General features: G+C 32.3%; 3 protein-coding genes across 11 annotated transcripts; all 3 read right to left on the bottom strand.

Annotated features, from left to right (window-relative positions):
• Window positions 1-3576: 3576 nt before the first annotated feature.
• On the bottom strand, window positions 3577-4080 carry LOC140862931 (uncharacterized protein At4g02000-like). The gene has a single exon (XM_073265960.1). It carries the CDS (start codon window positions 4078-4080, stop codon window positions 3577-3579), a length of 504 nt encoding a protein of 167 aa, XP_073122061.1.
• Window positions 4081-7603: 3523 nt separating this feature from the next.
• Window positions 7604-18399, bottom strand: LOC140894684 (replication protein A 70 kDa DNA-binding subunit B-like). 9 transcript variants are annotated; one of them, XR_012153898.1, is made up of 13 exons: window positions 18082-18384; window positions 15574-15665; window positions 11526-12179; window positions 11178-11454; window positions 10998-11088; window positions 10769-10893; window positions 10585-10663; window positions 9801-9933; window positions 9560-9720; window positions 9334-9454; window positions 8850-9253; window positions 8596-8650; window positions 7604-7674 (listed from the first exon to the last, which is right to left on the bottom strand). XR_012153898.1 is itself a non-coding variant. In XM_073303257.1 (13 exons), the coding sequence occupies exons 4-12, from the start codon at window positions 11550-11552 to the stop codon at window positions 8885-8887; spliced, it is 1383 nt and encodes a 460-aa protein (XP_073159358.1). In that variant the 5' UTR covers window positions 11553-12179; window positions 15574-15665; window positions 18082-18154; window positions 18271-18399; the 3' UTR covers window positions 7604-8650; window positions 8850-8884. The 9 variants fall into 9 exon arrangements, 7 of the variants coding, with proteins under 7 accessions (XP_073159358.1, XP_073159354.1, XP_073159353.1 ...); XR_012153899.1 differs by having other exon boundaries at window positions 7604-7652; XM_073303257.1 differs by having other exon boundaries at window positions 7604-8650; window positions 18082-18154; window positions 18271-18399.
• LOC140862930 (uncharacterized) lies at window positions 12015-19682 on the bottom strand. Its single transcript, XM_073265959.1, has 5 exons — window positions 19381-19682; window positions 16552-16606; window positions 16310-16382; window positions 15574-15665; window positions 12015-15281 (listed from the first exon to the last, which is right to left on the bottom strand). The coding sequence occupies exons 1-5, from the start codon at window positions 19680-19682 to the stop codon at window positions 12015-12017; spliced, it is 3789 nt and encodes a 1262-aa protein (XP_073122060.1).
• Between the last annotated feature and the right edge of the window lie 391 nt (window positions 19683-20073).

Genomic DNA, 20073 nt, shown 5'->3' with positions numbered 1-20073 from the left:
GCGCACCAAACATATTGACATTCGTCATCATTTTATTCGTGACCACATCGAATGAAATGAAGTTGAACTTCAATATGTTGACACGAAAAATCAAATTGCTGACATTTTTACAAAACCACTAGATGCAAACACTTTTATTCGTTTGCGTGGTGAACTTGACATGATTGAGTTGTAATCGCATTTAGACATAAATTAAATTTAATGTTAAATTTAGGGGAAGCTTAATGTTAAATTTGAACAATCAAAATTTGGATAATGCAAATTAATTTTATTTATTCAAATTTATAAAGCTCACATTTTATGTGTATTACTTGCTAAGAGTCTTACTATTCATAAAACTAAGAAAAAAAATCCAAAATTTTATTATGTCTGAACGTTGCGTCCGTTCCTAAGAACGTTGCATCTATTCTCTACCCGAACTTTGCATACGTTCATAGAATGTTGCTTCCGTTCCGAGCAATTCCCGCCTCAGTTTTAAATTTTTCATCAAAATTTACCACGAATTTTTACCGCCAAAAAGTTCAACGTTTCATCCGTTGGATGAACGTTGCGTCCGTTCTCACCTATTCCCGCCTACTTTTGAAATTTTCAGTTCAAAATTCCCGCACTTAATTCCCGCCGGACAGAACGTTGCGTCCATTCTGTCCAATGCCTATATATAGAGGCCGAACCCATTCATATTTTTCACAAAAAAATCCTCCTTCTTTCTTCCTTTAGTTCGAAAATTTTCTTCCAAATGCCTCCTAGACGCGAAGGAGATCCCGTCAATCCAAGGCGACGTAATCGTGCTCGTACCCAATCCCATATCCATAATCCTAACCTACCTATATCACAACCTATTCCCGCCGACTACCATGATAGGCAAATTCTCCCGGGTCGTATTCTTGATCGCACATATTTAGCGCAATCCCATCTTCGTGTGTTGGATTTTATTGATTTCCAACATTGGGGAGCATTTTTTCAGCCTTCTGATCCTGAATTTATTTATATCTCCCTTATTCATGAGTTTTACGCCAATTTTGAACTTTAATTGGGCGGCGATGATATTTATACGGTTACAATTGTTCAAAATCGGTATATTCATTTTTCTTCAGCCGATCTTTCTGTGTGGTTCTCTCTTCCTAGAGATGGACCCAGTCAGTTCTTCTCGTTGAAATGACCTGAAGACATTCCTGATTTTAGTCGAGCAGAAGCTCTTTCTTTCATTCTCGGTCAACCACCTCATGCTGGTGATGATCGACCAACTCTCAAAATGCTCTGTCCAAATTTTCAAATTATCCAAAAACTTATCACCTCCTCAATCATTCCTCGCGCTGGAGATCACTCCAAGTGAAAATACTTGGATCTTTATCTCCTTTTTCATATTGTTGCTCAGAGACCCTTTAACCTTTCTCGTTTTATTATTCTTGTTATGCACAATATAGCAAAAAATTCAAATAAATTCAGTCTTCCTTTTGCTCGGTTTATTAACCGAATTTTGACTCATTTTGACATAGTTTTCGATGATTTGGAGAAGACACCTATCACTGAGACTTATACTCTTGACCATACCTCCATTATTAAAATAAAGTTGTCAAGGAATCATGTACTGTCTCGATGGGTGCATGACCCATGTCATATTTTCTTTCGTTTTCATCCTGTTACTCATTTTCATATTCCTTTTTCTCATCTCTTCCTCTGTCTGTTCAAGATCAAGGATTTCCTTGTGGTTATACTGACCCGGATATTCCTTCATCTTCTACTTTTCCTTCATCTTCTTCAACTATGTTTGATTTTGGTAATTTACATTTATCTCCACCTATGATGCCTTAGCCTCCGCCTATACCAGCTCCATCTTTCGATCGTCTTTTTTAGTATCTTCAGCGGCTAGAACTCAATTTGGATCGCAATTTCTCTATCATTCAGTCTATTTAGACATCTATCATGAACTTGACTTCATAGATGCAAAACTCCTTTTATAATGTCAACGACAGACTCACTGTGCTAGAAAACTACTATTATCAAGACCCTCCGGATGACTCTTCTTAGTTTTATATCTTTGTTGTAATTAAATTGTATTTGAAATTTCTGTATTAATGAATTTTTTTATTACATTGTTTTGTTTATTTATTAGCTTTTTGATTATCACAAAAAGGGGGAGATTTAATTTGGTTAAATATTTAATGTTTTTAATCAAATAGAAAGGGGGAGAATAAAACTTGATTATGTGATAAACAATTTGTTAAAACTGTTATTAACTTGTTTTTAAGCTAGGAGAACTTTTATGCGTATATTAATTTGTTTAAAAATATTGCATATTTATTACCTATATAACCAAGTTTTGTGATTATAAAAAAGGAGAGATTTTTAAGCCTTAAACGCATACAAATCTCATAGACGAGATTAATGATTTTAATGCGATAACTTATCTTGTTTTGATAACTATAAAACTAGGTTATTATTTCTAATCGTTTAAAGTGAGACTTTGCAGATTAGATTTTTATAAAAAAATAAATTCATGTGCGGAATATTCTAACAATGGATTTGAGTAAAAAATTATGGAGCAGAAACTTGCGAAAATTACTGGGATTTTTTGAATAATCCAAATCCGATCTCCACCGTTTATAATAAATTTTAGGATGTTTTAAAGCTACGGTCCAAATTTCCGCTCAATCCAACGGCTAGATCATGCGAAATGAATTTTTCAAATGTGCCGCGCAGAACATGAAGCGAAAAGATGAAGAAGCAAATTGAGAAACTTACTGGAAATGTTTGAAGTATTTAAATCACATCTCCACCGTTCACAATGAACTTATGATTTTTAAACCTGCTGTACGAATTTCAGATCGATCCGATGGTTAGATAGTGAGTTATGAATTTTTGAACATTGTCGCGAAGTTTGCACTATGCAAAACGGACGCAACGAACTGTCGAACGGACGCAACGTTCTTAGTCAAAAAACATGATCCAAAATTTAAGAAAAAAATTCGTCCAACCAAGGCTTCAATGCGCTGAACGGACGCAATGATGGCACGAACGGACGCAACGTTCTGACCCAATTTTCAGCTATAAATAGATGCATTCCGAGGCTATTTCAAACACAACTCAAGCAATCTTCTCTTCCATTCTTCAAGTGCTCAATCAAGAGTTCCTATATATATATTCTTTTAAATAAAGAGTCGATTGTAAAATTGTTTTGTGAGTTGTTAAGGCATCGTTGTATTCTCGAGTGTGAAGCCCGAGTTGTTATTGTTTGTTGCGGCTATCTTTGGAGCCCTTAAGGCCAAGTGAATCGAGTTGTATCGGCGCGGTGATCGTATTGTGTTGTACGGCTATCCTAAGAGCCATCAAGGCCAAGAAGTTCGAAGTGCTAGTGGATCCTTGGTTAATCGACCTTAAGCAAGAAGGGAAGACGTGAACGATTTATCGTCGAACTTTCATAAACGTATCATATCTCATTTATCGCTTTATTTACTTTACACATTTATTTACCGCATTTATATTTGATTGTTTTAAGTCTTTCGCTTGCGTATTTGCATAATCGTTATAATTTGCTAAAGTTGTCAATAGAACCTAAATCCCCCCCATTAGGTTCTATCAATCATCTTCACAATCACGATAAACATGATCCAATCTCCCACATGCATAGCAAAAATCAGGTAGTATTCCGTAAACTAACAACACGATTGTATCATCTTCATCCCTCATGGCACATATACGAATACACTTTTTTAGAGGTTGAGTAATGTTGATACGTACCCGAATGCGAGCAAAACGTCCTTGGAGTAATCCATTCTCGCCCCTATACAAATCCACTACCATCCCAATCTGTCTACCCAATTTCAGCAGAATATCTTCATGCATGAAGGCTAGTGGAATATTATGGAATTGAACCCATATAGTCGTCTCCTCAAAATCCATGAGTCTCAGGCTCTTCAAGCCAATAGGTTCCTTGAAGATCAAGAGATTTCGAAAGAAATTCCAAGGGCTTTCTTTGAGAGCACGACTACGATATCTTGAAGATTGAAATTCAAACACAAATGTGTTATCACCTGTATCCTCTATCCCAACATTCCCTTCCGCTTGGAGTATTTTCGTCATCTGTAGACAAAAGGCATCTCTATTGACAGCCTTTGAGGAAAACACCGAGACAGTCTTTCTTCACTAATGCGAAAATCTGAGGCTTCAAGATTGATAACGTCATTTGGATTGTATTTTGTTAATTTCATCTCCTCCACAAGCCGTACTATTTCATCAGGATCCATTGACAAAAATGTATAATCAAGATCAAGCGAAAAAAGCCCGCACTGAGTAGGAGGCCAGCCACAATAGGATTCGTGGAACCCTAGGGGAGATAAAATCTATCATTTTAAAAAGTCATTTTCGCCATTAAATTTTACATTGGTAAATATATATTTATTTTAAAATAAAATATTTTATAATATTATCGTAATTATATTAATATTTTTATATAATTAGTTATTTTCATATAATAAGTTTGAAATCTTGGAAAATAAATTATAAAATTTTATTATATATATTTTTCAATAAATTATTTTTTCATTAATTATAAAAATATTATAACATTAATCAAAATATTATAAATAATTTTAAATAAATAATTACTTTGTGATTATTATTTTATATTTCATTTGAATATTGCACAAAATATAGTTACTCCATGATTATTGGATCAAAATGGCATCGAATTGTTAGTAATGAATTCTAGTAGGGATGACAATTTTTTTCACGGGTTCGGGTACCCGCGGAAAAAACCCGAAACGGGGCGGGTTAGGGGAAGTATTTTCGGGTATGAGTTTGGGTTCGGGAATTTTTAAAAATCCTCGAAATATATTGGGGCAGGTATGGGGATGTTATCTCCATCCCCGAACCCGCCTCGATAATAATAATAATAATAATAATATTTTAATTATCAAATTTTATTAAATCTAAAATATTATTAAAAAATTAAAGTTAAAAGTATTATTATTATTTCGTTTATATATATATATATATATATATATATATATACATTATATATAATACATTCGTTTATGATAGTGTAGTATTTTTATAATATAAAAATATTATTTGAATCTCATTCATGTTACGTACAAATATAAAGTATTTATATTAGTCTCTATATATATTATTTATTTTGATAAATTTAAAAACAATATATAATCTCAATAAATTTTTTATACATAGTATTTTATTTAAAATAATAATTTTTATTTATAGAAATATTTTGTATTTAAAATATTTTTATTAATTTTAAAAGTTAATATTATAATTTAAAAATTGACCCAAAATATTTTAGATATTTTATTATAAAATTGAATAATAATTTTTATATTCTTATATAAGAAAATTTACTAATTTATATATATATATTATAATAAAATTCATTTATAATATAGATATATATATTTTCGGGTATGGGTATGGGGATGGGGACTTAGTCCCCGCGAGGATGGGTATGAGGAATCCCCGATAAGAATTAATGGGGATCGGGGCGGATATGGGGATTGGTTTTGAATTCGGGAATGGAGATGGGGGAGACATCCCCGTCCCAGACTCGCCCCATTGCCATCCCTAAATACTAGCTACGTGATTGGTCCATTCTTTCAACCAACACCTAATTACACCTCTAATCAAAACTTTTTGGAGCATAACACAAATTAAATAACACTAGGTATGGACACCTCAATAATTGAGGTGTTTACCCAGGTTTTAGTGAGATAGGGAGATTATATTGTGTGTATGATGATTTACATATATTATTTTTGCTTAATTCTGTTTGAATTGCAATATATTTAAATAATTTGTATGTTTCAGATGGATATAAAAAATTTAAATTTGCAACTGAGATTTAATGTAATAAAAGAAATTATTGATATGTTATAACAATAATAAAAGTTATAAATTCGATACATGACATGTAGGATGTAGGATGACTAAGTATATACATACACATATATATATATCAATATATCATTACAACATAGGATTGCTTATAAGTTACAACATAGGATTGCGTCCATATTATCATATTCTAACATGGCAGCATATGCCAGCAAGCTTTGGTTCCATCTGTAGCCTGTAGGATGAGTAGATACATACATACATACGTGTACACATATATTATTACAACATAGAATTGATTATAACAAATAATTGATTCCATATTATCATATTCTTAAGATATTATCATACTCTAAAAAGATGAGTAAGCACATACATACATACATACATACATACATACATACATTGAATTGCTTACATATTATCATACTCTAGGAGGACTGTAAGCTTTGGTTCAATCTGCAACACTCTTCGAAATATAATGGTCCACACTGGATTGGAATGAAGTCTTTTAAACAGTTCGTTAACTTCTTTTTGAAATATGTAATTATAATAACATTGTGTACAATCAATACAACAAGTGCAAAAAGTATTGTTCTCCATTTGACTCAGTTTTGTAAACTTAGTTTATCCAAATTGGAATTGTATCTGATATGCTTATATAGTAATGAAAATGGGCTGAGTCATTAAGTATTTATGACAAGTGTTTGAAAATGGGCTGAGTCATTGAATATTTGTGACAAGTGTTTGAACTTATTTTGTCTTCTTTCATATTAATAGATTAGTTATGACAAGTGTTAGTTCGTTATTTTATTTGAATTTTTTTTAAAAAAATTGTGTTTATTAGATTATTTTTATTTGTATAGTGTCAAAGTATATTAACTAAAGTAATGGAAACATATTAATTTTTAGTTTATAATATGTTTATAATAAATTAATTAACTATTTAATGTTTTGTAAAAATTTAAATTGGCTTTTATGGTGGTCGATATCATCTATTGTATAAAGCGGCCTCTCAAATTCCAGTTTGCGAGAAAAGTTAATGTCATCCTAAATAATTGTAATTCAAGCAGTCAGAAAATAAGAATTGTCGAAACATTAGAGCATAAGGTTAAACAAATTAGAATTTGAGTACACTATATTACCTGATGCTTTCTTTGGTGCAGGTTTCGCAAAAGATCAAGTTGATGAGCTGGGTTTTTCTGTAAGATATAGTCGATATAGGAATGTGTAAAATATTTGTACAGAAATCAGGTTCATAATGACTGTAGTTATCTCAATGGAATTTCATTCAATAATTCTAATATAGTGGAAAAAAATGCATACATGACAAAACTAAAAGTTAATGTGAAAGAAAGAAAGAGCTGCCGTGAATAACAGAAAAAAAAAACATCTTAGTATGAAGTTTATAGCAATTAAATTGAGCTTCAAAATATATAAATCAACTGTTGAACCCACACAAAAAAAACATTTGATGAAATTGCCTTAGTGAAGGATATAAATTATTCCGTAATAGACCATGGAAACAATACATTTCTTCCACTACAACACCTAAAATCTTCATAAACTTAATGTTCAACAATGTCATTATATTCCCTAGATCTCACCAGACATTCTAATCAAAAACCACCAAAATATTTCTGAAAACAGCAAAACAGAACATGCAAAATCATACAGTTCATCGCAACAAATCAATTCAGTCGTAAGCTATTGCTCGCCAATATTCACGATAGAAGAAAAAAAGCGAAGAGAGACTTACGAATAAACCTCGAACGATCGATAGTAGCTGGATCGCAATCCTCTGATGCCTATCGCATAGATTTCATCATACTTGTCATTCAGTAAGAAAATGTCGTTATTTTTCCCAGAAGAACCAGTAGCAGCAATGGTAGGAAAATGGACGATGGTAGGCACCATTGCTATGCATTTCTAAGTTTTTCTCCAAAGTTGCAACTAAAGTACCTGCTTACATATGATCTTTTTTGTTTGTTGTTTTTTTCTTCAACTTAGTAGGTGGAGGAGTATTTAAAGTGGAATTACATTAGACGAATCGTATTTATTTTTCATTTTTTATTCAACCTACAAATTAGTCACCTTAGATTTTATGTTGCAAGAATCTGAGCAAGAATCAGAAAACAGTGGAATGAAAGATGCGATTAATTTAAATATATATCATAATCGGACGAATTATTCCTTTGACAAAGTATAAATTTGGTGAATAAAATAGGGTAAATCCAGCAGAGTAATGTATTTATTAGATTTTCCGAGTGAAAAAAAAATATTTTTCGGTAATAAATGATAGTGTAAACGTAGTGTGGGGCATTGATGATTTTAATTCGATGAAGTGTTAAAAAATACCTCATTATGTATTTTGAAATATGTTGGGTAAAACTGCACTATTATGTTTGACAGAAGATGAAGCAAAAGAACAACAAGGAAAACAATAGATTTATTAAAATTAAACGTGAAAATAGCAAAATGATTTTTTATGAAAAATGCAAAAATTGGCAAAATAGATAGATATTTACAGAAGTCAGTCATACATTGCAGTGAAGATTCTTCTTTCAGTTATTCAAAATGCAACTAAGAACTATATAGCAAACAAAAGTAAAACATCAAACTGAACGAAAAAAATGAAATAAACGAAAATATCACAGGTTGAAACTAAGTTCAGATAAATTGGTTGAGCCTTATTTTTATTTTCATAATATACTGATGGGGCTGTTTCAAACTTAGGGAGATAGCGCTTACCCTTGGGTGATATATTCGTTGATGTTGTACTTTTTGAACAGACAAAAACTTGAAGCTGAGAAAATGAGGGAAGGAAAATTTTAGTTAGCATAAACTAAAGTACGTGCAAATATATATACAAGTTTATTTCTATACTTATACTTTCATTTAAGAGAAATGAGAAAATGTAATTAGGTAAGTTTCTTATATTTTTGTTTCTTTGAATTATAATATTTTTCTGTATTTAAAAAGAATACGTATAGGAAATTGCTTACCAAAAAAGTAGTGGAATTGTGATATGATACGTTTCTCAGTCTTCTTTATGATGTTTGAAGCTTTTCTGTGTTGTCATTTCTTTACAGTCCAAGCCTCTTTTCCCGGTCGAACTTGTTTGACTTTGAACTGGATTTGTTGCGGCTTGTTCCTCTTCTATCTTAGAAGAGCTTTCTTGGGATTCAATCATTGGCAAGTCTGTCAGCAAATTTCTATCAAGTTGTGCAGAAGAACTTGGTTCTTTAGAGGTGTGCACTGTTGATGACGATTCATGTTGAAGACATTTTACGATGGTATTTCTTACAAAGGTTTTCCCTCTAGTTTCATTCCTAGATGTTCTGATTTGAAAAAGAAATTGTAAATCTTTGAGTTTTTCGTTGATCATACAAGGGTTCAAATCTTCTTCCTGTGAGAGATGAGGGGAGTAAAATGTAGAAGTCAATGGAAATTTTTTAGCTATAATTAATTAGTTTTAAGCTACAATACCTCATTCTTTGCTTCAATTATTTTTTCAGCCGATGATCCTAATAATATTTCTGCTTCCTCATTTTCTAAATAGGCAGGCAAATTTCCTGTTCCATCAAATAAATCTACCTGGAAACGTAACCTACACATATGTTAAGTAATGGTTTAGCTTTAAAGAAAATTATGAAAAATATTTGGTCATTGTAACTGTTGTGGTTTAACTTTCCAAGCTATTTAAATAACTTACAGTGGTTTTGGGCTTGGGAAATTGCTACCACAATATAGACATGTGAATTCATATCCATATAGAGCTCCACAAGTTCTTGAACAATCTGGGCAGGCTAAAACGTATAGACAATGTTGTGGCTCTGAGACTTTTAGTGTAGCTTTCACCCAAAAAGATTTTACCTGCAAGTGAGAATGTAGTTATGTTAATGTTTGTTTATGAGATTTAAGTAAACAAAAACTAAATTGTTAATGAAAATTACCGTTTCAGTCACACTTAGAATTTGACTTATCTTTCGAATTTGGGAGTCTGCTGGCTGATCTATACTTTGGTATGATTTTTCATATAACTTCCGAGAGACGACATTTTCTATATAGTCTTTGTTGTCTTTGATCCTAGATATTGGTTTAAATATTAGTTAATTCAATTTATGTCATAATACAATGCAGATAAATTAAAACAGAAATAAATGATTAACACACGGGAATTATTAGAAAATGTAACACAATAAACCTAAGATGGTATGAAGACTATTTTTTGTAAGAAAAATAATTTGTAACAAACTTACATTTTTTTAGTATTGCAAAAATAAGTTAATGTTTAATGTATTATGTTCTGGATTCGAAAGATTTTGTGTGTTTTTCTTGACACATGAATTTGGGAAAAAAATATATAGGAAGAAAAGTTACACAAGAAAGAGAATTAAATTTAAAGTAAAACATAATCAAAATTTGAGAAAATCATTTGATATAATTTCCTACGTAAATTTGACAATACTATGACATAATTTATTTCTTTTAGAGATAAATTTTGACTGTGGGTAATGCAACATACAAGAAATATAGTTTGTGTAGAAACATTATATTCTGGGACATAGTTTTGTAATATTGTATAATTAAACAAAAAGTGCAATTAAACAGCAAGTGTAAAAATTTTTTTAATTAAAGCAATTAATTTTAAGCTATGCATGTAAGAGATTATTTGAAAGAGAAAGAAAATTTGCTCATAAAGTTTTGAAATGACATTAGTTATAGGTTTTGGCTTACCATAGTTTTAAGTGTGCTGCTTGTGCTATGGGAGGGTCAAAAAGAAATGTACTGTTTGGCATTGTTCCGACAGATAACCCTATTTTGATAAATTTTAATGAGAGAAAGCAGTCATAATGGGTCTAATATACTGCACTGAATATTATTTTCTTTGGCCTGTGAAACAAGGAAAAGATTGTTTTACCATAAAAGGTGTTGACCGACAGTCTGATCCCCAAAATCACTGGTACTTTGTGTACGTTTTCAGACAAGCGAGGACCTTCGTTTTGCAAAAACTCTTCCCACAATGTCAGCAGCATAGGACGATGCCTGCATGTTTGATAAATATGGATTCTTGAATACAATAAAACTGGGTAAGAAATTTGTAACTACATCAAATGATATTAATTTTTTTAAAGGCAAGAGTGGTTTACTCTTCATTAACAATAACAAAGTCCTGCAAATTTCTTCTGGTTCTTTGCACGAACCGTGGTGGAAACACATGTATTACAGCACAAAGTAAGTCTGGAAATAGGAAATTTAGATAAATTAAATTAGCAACATATGTCATAATATAAGTAAACAAAAACAGAAAATGTGGAGAAAAACTTAACTGATTTGTTTGCTTGCGACATCTGCAAATTCAGAGCATTGTGCAAAACGTGTAAGCTGGTAAATGTTGGTGATTGGGAGCTGCTCCTGTTGGCTACAAAGCTTGATGTAAGTGCTTCTATTAAGCACCATTTGATACTCTGAAGCAGCCAAAATTGGTGTGTTCGCAGCTATTTGTCTAATTTTTGCGTTTCCCATGAAGTATGTTTTATACAAGTCAAGTAATTTGTCTAATTGTTCAAGATCTTGGCCATAAATAATACTCTGCATTCTTCCATTCTGTTTTAACAGAAGATAGATATAAAGTATATTGGTGCAACAACAGATATATTTAACTGAGTAGATATTACCTCTTTATCAACAAATACAAGTTTCATATGTCTACCCCATCTTGTGTTTCGTATTGGAGTTTTCTCTGCAACTAATACTTTCACGAACTAGTTGTGAGAATTAGGATTGAGCTGTCCAAGTGTGGTGCATTTTTCTTCCATCGAGCTTATGGGGGAGAAAAGACAGAAACAATCTGTTATTTTTTAGATATTTATGAACAAAATTTTGGGAGCAAATAATCATATATAACTAATGGTTAAAATCAATGTGTGCTAATAAGAAATGTTATGTGCAGTTTTGAAATGTAAACATTATAGTTGCCTATGTATTTTTTTGCAGAAATGCGAGGCGAAAAATTTTTAACTGTAGTTTTGAAACAACATTAAACAACTTTGCTGAAATTTGAGGACTCTAATTCAATCTTGATAGAGTTGATAGCAATTAAATGAGTATAAGAATTGAGAATCCATCGAATGAAAAATCAATCAGTAGGTTAGAAATTACTTATCTCAAAGAGAGCTTGCTGCCTGTAAAACATCATGGTACACAACGTTCTTTGTATAATTAGTACTCTGGATCAATGGTGTTGATGGTCTAATAAGCACCTTTAACTGATCCATAGTCTTTGCTCTTGACAATGCAACATACAGTTGTCCGTGTGAGAAAACAGGTTCCTTTAAATAAACGCCAACAAAATCAAGAGTTTGACCTTGAGCTTTATTAATTGTCATTGCGAAGCATAGTCGCACTGGAAATTGTTTTCTTTTGAATGGAATGGAAGAAAAATTTTCATGAGGAGTTTCTAGTGTAATACGAGGAATAAAGACTACCTTTCCAGCATGTATACCAACTGATATTTCAGCATATATTACATTCGAGTTGAAACCTTTACAAAGAAGTCGTGTGCCATTGCAAAGTCCTTCGGTTGGATTAATATTTCTGAGAAGTATGATTGGTGCATTTAATTTCAATGTTAGTTTATGCGGAGGAAGTCCTTGAGGAGTTAAAAAATGAAATAGTTCTTCTTGGTCATGTATAATACAAGAACTTATGTTTTCGTCGCAGCTATAATAAGTGGTTTCCTCTCCGGGAAATTTCGTAATCAATACATCATTAATATCGTTGACAAACTCATTTCTTGTGGTGAGTATTGCTCGTTTAACAAATAACGAGAAATCTAAATTAGCACTGGCAATATTTGGGAACACTGTATCTATTAATATATTTAAAGATGTAGCTTCATTTGTAAATGGGATGTTTGCTTCAGGTGGAATTAAGATTTCATCTTTCTCGTTCGTTTCCTCAACACCGTCCCCAATTTTTAATAAATAAGAAGAAAATTTTGGATCAAGTAATGCTCGCATGTTTTGCTGTAGTTTTAATTTCTCGAAATGATTCCATAAAGGTGACATAACAATTGACGAATCTATTATATCATCCTTGTTAGTTTTAAGAATCACTGGTAATGTTTGGCGAAAATCTCCACCAAAGACAATAATTTTACCACCGAATATTGTTTGTGTATTCATTATGTCTCTTAGCATTTCATCAAATTTTTCAATAATACTGCGTTTAGCCATTGTAGCCTCATCCCAAATTATTAATTTTGATATCTTTATTAAATGAGCAATTGTGCTTTGTTTACTTATGTTACAAGGCTTGGAATTATTTTCGTCCAAAGGAATTTTAAATCGTGAGTGGGAAGTGCGTCCTCCTGGAAGCAGAGATGCTGCGACACCAGAAGTAGCTGTAGCAAGAGCAATGTGACCAGCAGAACGAACTGTGGCAAGAATAGCTTTATATAAGAATGTTTTTCCAGTACCACCAGGACCGTCCACAAAGAATACTCGTGACAAATTATTATTAACACAATATAAAATTTGATTGTAAGCATATTTTTGTTCTTTATTTAATTGCTCAACAGCAATCAGATCTTCATAAGGTATAGTTATATCTTTTTCAGTTTGTAATTCTTTTGTCAAATTATCATCAAAACTTAGAAGTACATTATCGGTTACTAAGAAGAAATCTTCTAATCTTTTGCCCATTGAGTATAGATAATATGCAATGTTATTTAGTACTTTATGTTTAATTGCGTAAGGATTCAGAGATTTATTTTGTTCAAAATCTTGCGATAAGAACTTTTCATACTTCAACCATAATTGTTTGGGATTTTTTGGGTTACAATAGACGAGGGCAGTAGCAAACAATTGTCGTAAAGCAATAGGCATTAGATAGGAAGTTGCCTCTTCCATACAGTTGTTAATAGTATTATCATCCTCTATTAATCCTAATATTTGAGCTGCTTCTCTAAATGTAGCATAGGTTTTTCCATTGACTGTTCGTAAATCTTTGAATGAAGTAGGCTTTCGAATGTGCATAAGTAACAACTTTACATAAAACTTTTCGCCATCTGTTGGATGGCAGCTAAAAATTCTAGATATAACTTCATTTCTTTTACGTGGCTCCCATTCCTTTATATCATGGTGCCAAGTAAAGTATTCTGGAAACTCAACATATAAACAAGCAAGCTTTTTAGCGTAGTCATTATATTTATTCATGTGGAAAAATTGTGTTAACATAGTTTTTTTAATCATAGGATTATTCGCAATAGTAGATAATGATTGGGTGGCAGTAAAAGTTACCAATTGCTGGCCTTCTAAATGAATTGGTAAGCATATTACAGATGGATGAACATGATGAAGATCAAAACCAAAAATTCGCCAAATTGCTTCAGGAGGTGAAATCCATCTTGCACTTTGGAAATTTTTTATTTCGTCAATCAGTAAGTGTTTTTCATCAGTAGCTAATGTATAGAAAATCCTATCGTGTCCTTTGTAAATATATTTGTATATGTATTTTATGGCTTGAATAGTTGAACATATTTCAACGTTGATGTGACAATTAAACTTAGCAAGAAGATATGGATTATATGGAACGACCCAACGATTATCAAGTTGTGAGCCTCTAATAGTGAGTATATGGTTATCATTTCGGCGTCGATATATTGGATATGAATTTATACCAAATTTGGTATTTTCTGAGAAATCTTTAGGATAATTAAACTTACACGAGCCTTTTTTCATACAAGGACATGATGGATTAAGAGAACCACAAGGTCCATGTATCATATGCTTAACCACCAATGAAAATAAATATGGATGTGTTATTTGATCAGGTAATTCTGCACACACTATTCTATCAAATGCTTCGGGGCAAAACATTTTCGATGCTTGGCTTAAAATCAGTAGAAAGTGAGCGTGTGGTAACCCTCTTTTTTGAAATTCTATAACATAAGTGTAAGCAATCACATGACCAAAAATGGAATTTTTAAATAAATCATTTTTCAGAACTTGAAGTTTTGCACGGAATATTCTAGCAATCAAGTCAGGTCTGTTTTGTATTTCATCAGAGGGTAGACATAAAGCTTTTATTTCTGGCCAATTTGGGTTTGAAGTTATTGTGAGAAAAATATCAGGTTTTCCGTAACGTTGTACTAAAGTGATAGCATCCATATATGTTTTACGCATATCTCTAGGTCCTCCAATGAATGAGGCAGGTAATATCATACGTTTACCAATGTCAGAACCCATTTCAAACCCTTGAGCCATACTATCTAATAATCCAGAGTATATTTCATTGCGTAGACGGTGTTGCATGTCTTTAGTTCTGAAAAATTCTAGTCTTGATGTTTCAATTTTAATGTACATATCTATTACATATTGTTGTAAAAGTCTACCAGTATGTAGCAAGAAAGATTTATCATTTTTACGTATCTGCAATTTGTAGCAATAATATTCACGACAAGACACGGGTACAATAAAGTGTGCTAAATATGTTTGGTGGTATAGTTTTTTATTTTTTTAAGTTGGCAGGCAATTATAGATCAAAACATGTATCAGTCTACTTTTGTTTCAGTTTTATGTTTGTTTGAATGGTTGTTAAAAAGATATCGTGACACTATTCAAATTCAGCAAATTGAATACTTTAGTTAAATACGAAGTTGATAAAAGATGAAAATATATACAAAGCATTTAATCGTAGTTAAATTCAAGTAAACGACTGAACCTGTACACCGGTCGAGTAGAAGAACTTGCCATTTATTGCGTTATCCAATTTTCGATAAATGTTTTCCGTACAATTTTCAAGAACAAGTGTTCCTAATACAAAAGAAAACCAGAAATATCATTATAAGAAAATGATGAAGGTAGTCTATAATTGGAAACTGGAGGTTAATAGTATTAGTAGTCAAATTTAAGCAATTTAATGAAACATATGATACAAAATCAGTTTGCATGTCTTTATTTCGTAGTCCCTTTAATATCAGACTTCAGAAGTTAGTAATAAAAAAGACAACTATTACGTATCTATATTTTATCGTAATCTTAAATAACAAACCAGTTAATGGTTCGGTCTGTAATAGTCCTTTGATTTTAGATTGAGAAAATGAAAAGTGAAGACACCGTGAAATGGTAGCTGAATATTTCATATAATAAGATTGCACTATTTAGCAGTCGCATTACCTCCGAATTTTAAAGTTAATTAAACCAAGTTTATGTTTCTTTAAAAGCTGCAGAAAAAGACATTGATACCACTATAAACTAAATTTAGAACATGCATAAATGAGATCACGTGTATAAGTTTTTCGCAGATTATGAGCCCTAAAAAAAACTCGGTTTCATGTAAAAAGTAATTTAACGTTAGCAACTAAGGTTCGAAAACAGTAGATATGAGATACAAAGTAGCGGGGAGAAAATAAATATTAAACCCTTTATATAAACAAAATAGTAGATATAAAGCACACGCTCCAAAGGCATAGCACGATTTAGGGCTATTGCTGTCGTTAAATTGCTGTCATAGGCATCAGTTAAAAACACCTAACATACAATAAGCAAAGGTGATGCTGAAAAAACATAAGTAAGAGAATGGGAAAAAACAAAAGATCTGAGAAACAAAAAGAATTTTTCCACTTTGTCAATGACAGAAATTTCAGATCTTAGAAATTAAAACAAAATATAATTATCACAGTCGTAGAAACAACAATACCATCGTTTTCAAGCACAATAATTTACCAAGACACAGATCTGTAGATGAAGGAAATCTGAGCAAATGATATGTTAACAAAAAAGATTTCAAATATAAATAGTTAAGAGGAAAAAAATACGTATAATAGACAGAAAGCAGAAATTCAAGGAAAAAACACAAAAACAAAATGTAAAAGTAACAGATATTCAAGAACAAAACAAAATGAAATGTAAGAGTAGCAGATAGGAAAGTAAGAAAAACAGACTGATTTGCGGCGCATGAATTTTGAAATGTAAGAAATTTAACTGAATCTGTTTAAGAGAGATGAGAAGAAACAGAGCATTAGAAATCGAAAAGCATAATATATACTGAGAAACCAGGTGTGGAAATATAGTACTTTTATCAAAGGCAACCAGCTGGTTGATAGCAAGATTAATAAAATTTATTTCTCGGAAGTCAATGGCGCTTTAATCAAAAAAGTCTTGGCTTTTGAATTTAACGTATACCGTATCACCTATACATTTTAAAATTAATAAATCTAACTGTGTTTGTTTTAAAGTTGGAAAAGAAGACATCATCTTCCACTTTGCAGACTCCGAACCATGACAGGGAAATGAAAATCGGCTGGGAAAGCAAGTAGCAATTGATAGCATTGTAAACTAAAGTTACACCATGCTATGAACTTTGTAGTTAATCATTTATAATTTGTAGCGAAAAACCATTTATTTACAGATCTTAAAAATAGAAACAAAATATACATATAACGAACGTCGAGACAGAGATCCCAGCGATTCGAAGGAAAAAAAAATTTATCAGTACACAGATCAGCAGCTAGAGGAAGAGTTTACAAATGATGCGTTGACAACAAAATTATAGATCTGAGAAAATAAAACAAAATATAAATATAACATACAGGAGAGCAAAAATATAAGAAGAAAACAAAACGTAAATTACGAACAGCAAATAGGAGAACAAAAAACAGAGAATAACCTCTAATCATACAAATCTGTTTAGTACAAGAGAAACTCAGATTTGGTAAAAAAAGAGTAATGAATTATTCAGCAGAATAATTACCAAGATAGCAAATATCCTTCGAATTTGGATAATATACAACACACGTAATGCTTCCAGAAACATTCTTAAGTACCACAATCCAATTAGTAAAATAAATAACGTATCCCTTCAAATACAATCGAATAATAATTTTGGCAATTTTAAAACTACGTTAACCCTCCAAGGTAGAACATACTTGCAGAAACTAATGCAGAAGGATATCCCTATGAAACAAAATTTTGGTGTATGCTTATTAGCAACAAAAACAATTTAGTAAACCTACGATATGGCAAATGCTGAAAAACCAGAAATATTTGGACGAAATAAAACACATATCTAAGAGAAAAAACATAATCTTTGTACTTTGGCAATGGCAGAAATTACAGATCTTCAAAATAAAAAATAAATATACATATAACAGAGATCGAATCAGATATCCCAGCGATTTTAAACCAAAAAGTATCCCTTGAGATACAATGAAATAATCATTTTGCTAACCTATAACCGGATTAAATGGTAAAAGGAAAACGCAGTGTCGATGAGTGAAGCGGTGGAATGAATCACCTAGCGTCTTCGAGGATGAGAACCCGGCAGTGAGCAGATCGTGAAAAGCACAAGGAGAAGCGAAAAATACAGTAAAGAACGAAAGATAAACAATGGAAGAATCGGAAGAAATTTGATGCGTACAACCGGTTGTCGCCTCTCATCCCAACCAATAATATTAAACCATCTTTTTGTGTGAAGCGGTGGAGAAGACACGTGTATTGGTGCAAATCGGAAAACTTAACGCGTGTATTTGGGGGAAACGGGAGACCGGAAATAAACTGGCCATTTTAACAATTAGCAGGCTTTCATATATGTAGATGTATAAGGACGGTAGAAATATACACAATTCTATTCACAAATTAATTAGAAACACACTTTAACACAAAAAAATAATAAAACACGGATTTGATTTAACGCAAAATAGATCAAGCTCGACAACTCCAATTATTCTCACAAAATATAACAAACTCAATTTAACACAAATCTTGCAGCGCATCACTGTGTCCATATGGAAACAGGCAATCCACACGTGATAACGATGACCACTTCCGACCCCGCATAGAATAAACAATTGAAAAGAAGGGAAAAAAGCGTAAAACTAATTTTTTTTAAAAAATCTTAGCATGAACAAAAACCGAAAATGAGGCAATGGAAAGACAAGCTATACACTACAAAAAAAAAAACGGCATTTGCCACGGTTATACCGTGAATAAAACCGTGGCAAAATTAAATTTATCACGGTTTTGCCACGGTTTACGGAAACTGTCTGAAAAGGCTTCGTGGCAAACGTTTGTCACGGTTAATTTTTCCGTGGCAAATATTGCACGGTTTAAAATATACCGTTACAAATTATTGTCACGGTTTATATATATACTGTGACAAATTATTCTCACGATTTTTATTACACCGTGGCAATGTTGGCCAAGGTTTTTCGAACCGTGGCAATATATTGCCACAGTTGAATTCAACCGTGTCAATATATTGCCATGGTTAAGAAAACCATGGCAATAATATTTTCACCATTAATGCTATTATTTCCAATAATTTTTTTCAAAATATTAATAAAATCATAAAATTCACACAAATTGTCCAAATTAAATATATTAAAACCAAAATACAACCAAAATATTCAAATTTCAATTCATACATTAGTCCGAATTAAATGCATTAAAACCAAAACACACACAAAATATTCAAATTTCAATACATGCAGTAGTCTACTGACAGAACTGTGACCAATCAGAAGCCTACTGGGTCTCGTCGTCATCCTCAGCGTCCTCGTGGTCGGGCTGAGAGGGCTCCAGAATACGCAGCGAATAAGATGGAACGGAAGACGTAGCAGCACGAGTGCCTTCTATGGATTGTTTCTTCTTCCTGTTGATCGCAGAGCATATAGTAGTCATCATCTTCTCCATCTTACTCAGTCGTGCCTGAGTCTGCTTGTGCTCTGCTCGAAGCCGTGCCTGAGTCTGCTCGTGCTCTGCTCGAAGCTGCTGCGTCTCCAGTCTTGCTGCCTGGGTCTCCTCCCTCGCAGCCTGAAGTTGTGACGCCATCGTCGACTTCATCGGACTACACCCGCGAGAACGAGGTGTCATCTCATCCGAGAATATGGTCTGGGCGGTAGACCCAATACCATATACCCGTCGATGACTAACGCCATCGACGACGTCAAAATAAATTGCATTCATCTTGTTAGCCGTCGGGCAGTGCTGCTCTTCTCCGGTATGCCTCAATGGAAAGCTCTCGGTGATTCGATGCTCGAACTCTTCCAGTTTTCACAAATGATAAAGATACATGTATAAATAGTATTCAGTTGTTCAATTTATTAAATTAACTAAACTCAATTGACATAGATACATGAATAAATAGTATTAAGTTGTTCAAATTAGTAAAATAAAAAAACTCAATTGAATTACAACGTACACTGATTTGTTGGGACTTGCC

Source organism: Henckelia pumila, chromosome 4, assembly GCF_033568475.1.
Source record: "Henckelia pumila isolate YLH828 chromosome 4, ASM3356847v2, whole genome shotgun sequence".
Classification (NCBI taxonomy): Eukaryota; Viridiplantae; Streptophyta; class Magnoliopsida; order Lamiales; family Gesneriaceae; genus Henckelia; species Henckelia pumila.
The sequence above is the reverse complement of the archived record's forward strand: the minus strand, read 5'-3'. Positions and strand labels throughout refer to the sequence as shown.

Bases quoted from the DNA above. Each gene is read 5' to 3' on its own strand.
- LOC140862931 (XM_073265960.1), bottom strand. From the start codon at position 4,080: ATGACGAAAATACTCCAAGCGGAAGGGAATGTTGGGATAGAGGATACA.
- LOC140862930 (XM_073265959.1), bottom strand. From the start codon at position 19,682: ATGGCGTCACAACTTCAGGCTGCGAGGGAGGAGACCCAGGCAGCAAGA. The intron at 16,607-19,380 runs GTAGGCTTCTGA...TCATTTGCTCAG, and splicing joins GAGGATGACGACGAGACCCA to ATTTCCTTCATCTACAGATC. The intron at 15,282-15,573 runs GTTCAGTCGTTT...TACAAATTGCAG, and splicing joins TCTACTCGACCGGTGTACAG to ATACGTAAAAATGATAAATC.
- LOC140894684 (XM_073303257.1), bottom strand. From the start codon at position 11,552: ATGAAACTTGTATTTGTTGATAAAGAG. The intron at 10,664-10,768 runs GTAAAACAATCT...TTATCAAAATAG, and splicing joins GTCGGTCAACACCTTTTATG to GGTTATCTGTCGGAACAATG. The intron at 9,455-9,559 runs GTAAGTTATTTA...ACATATGTGTAG, and splicing joins TTCCCAAGCCCAAAACCACT to GTTACGTTTCCAGGTAGATT.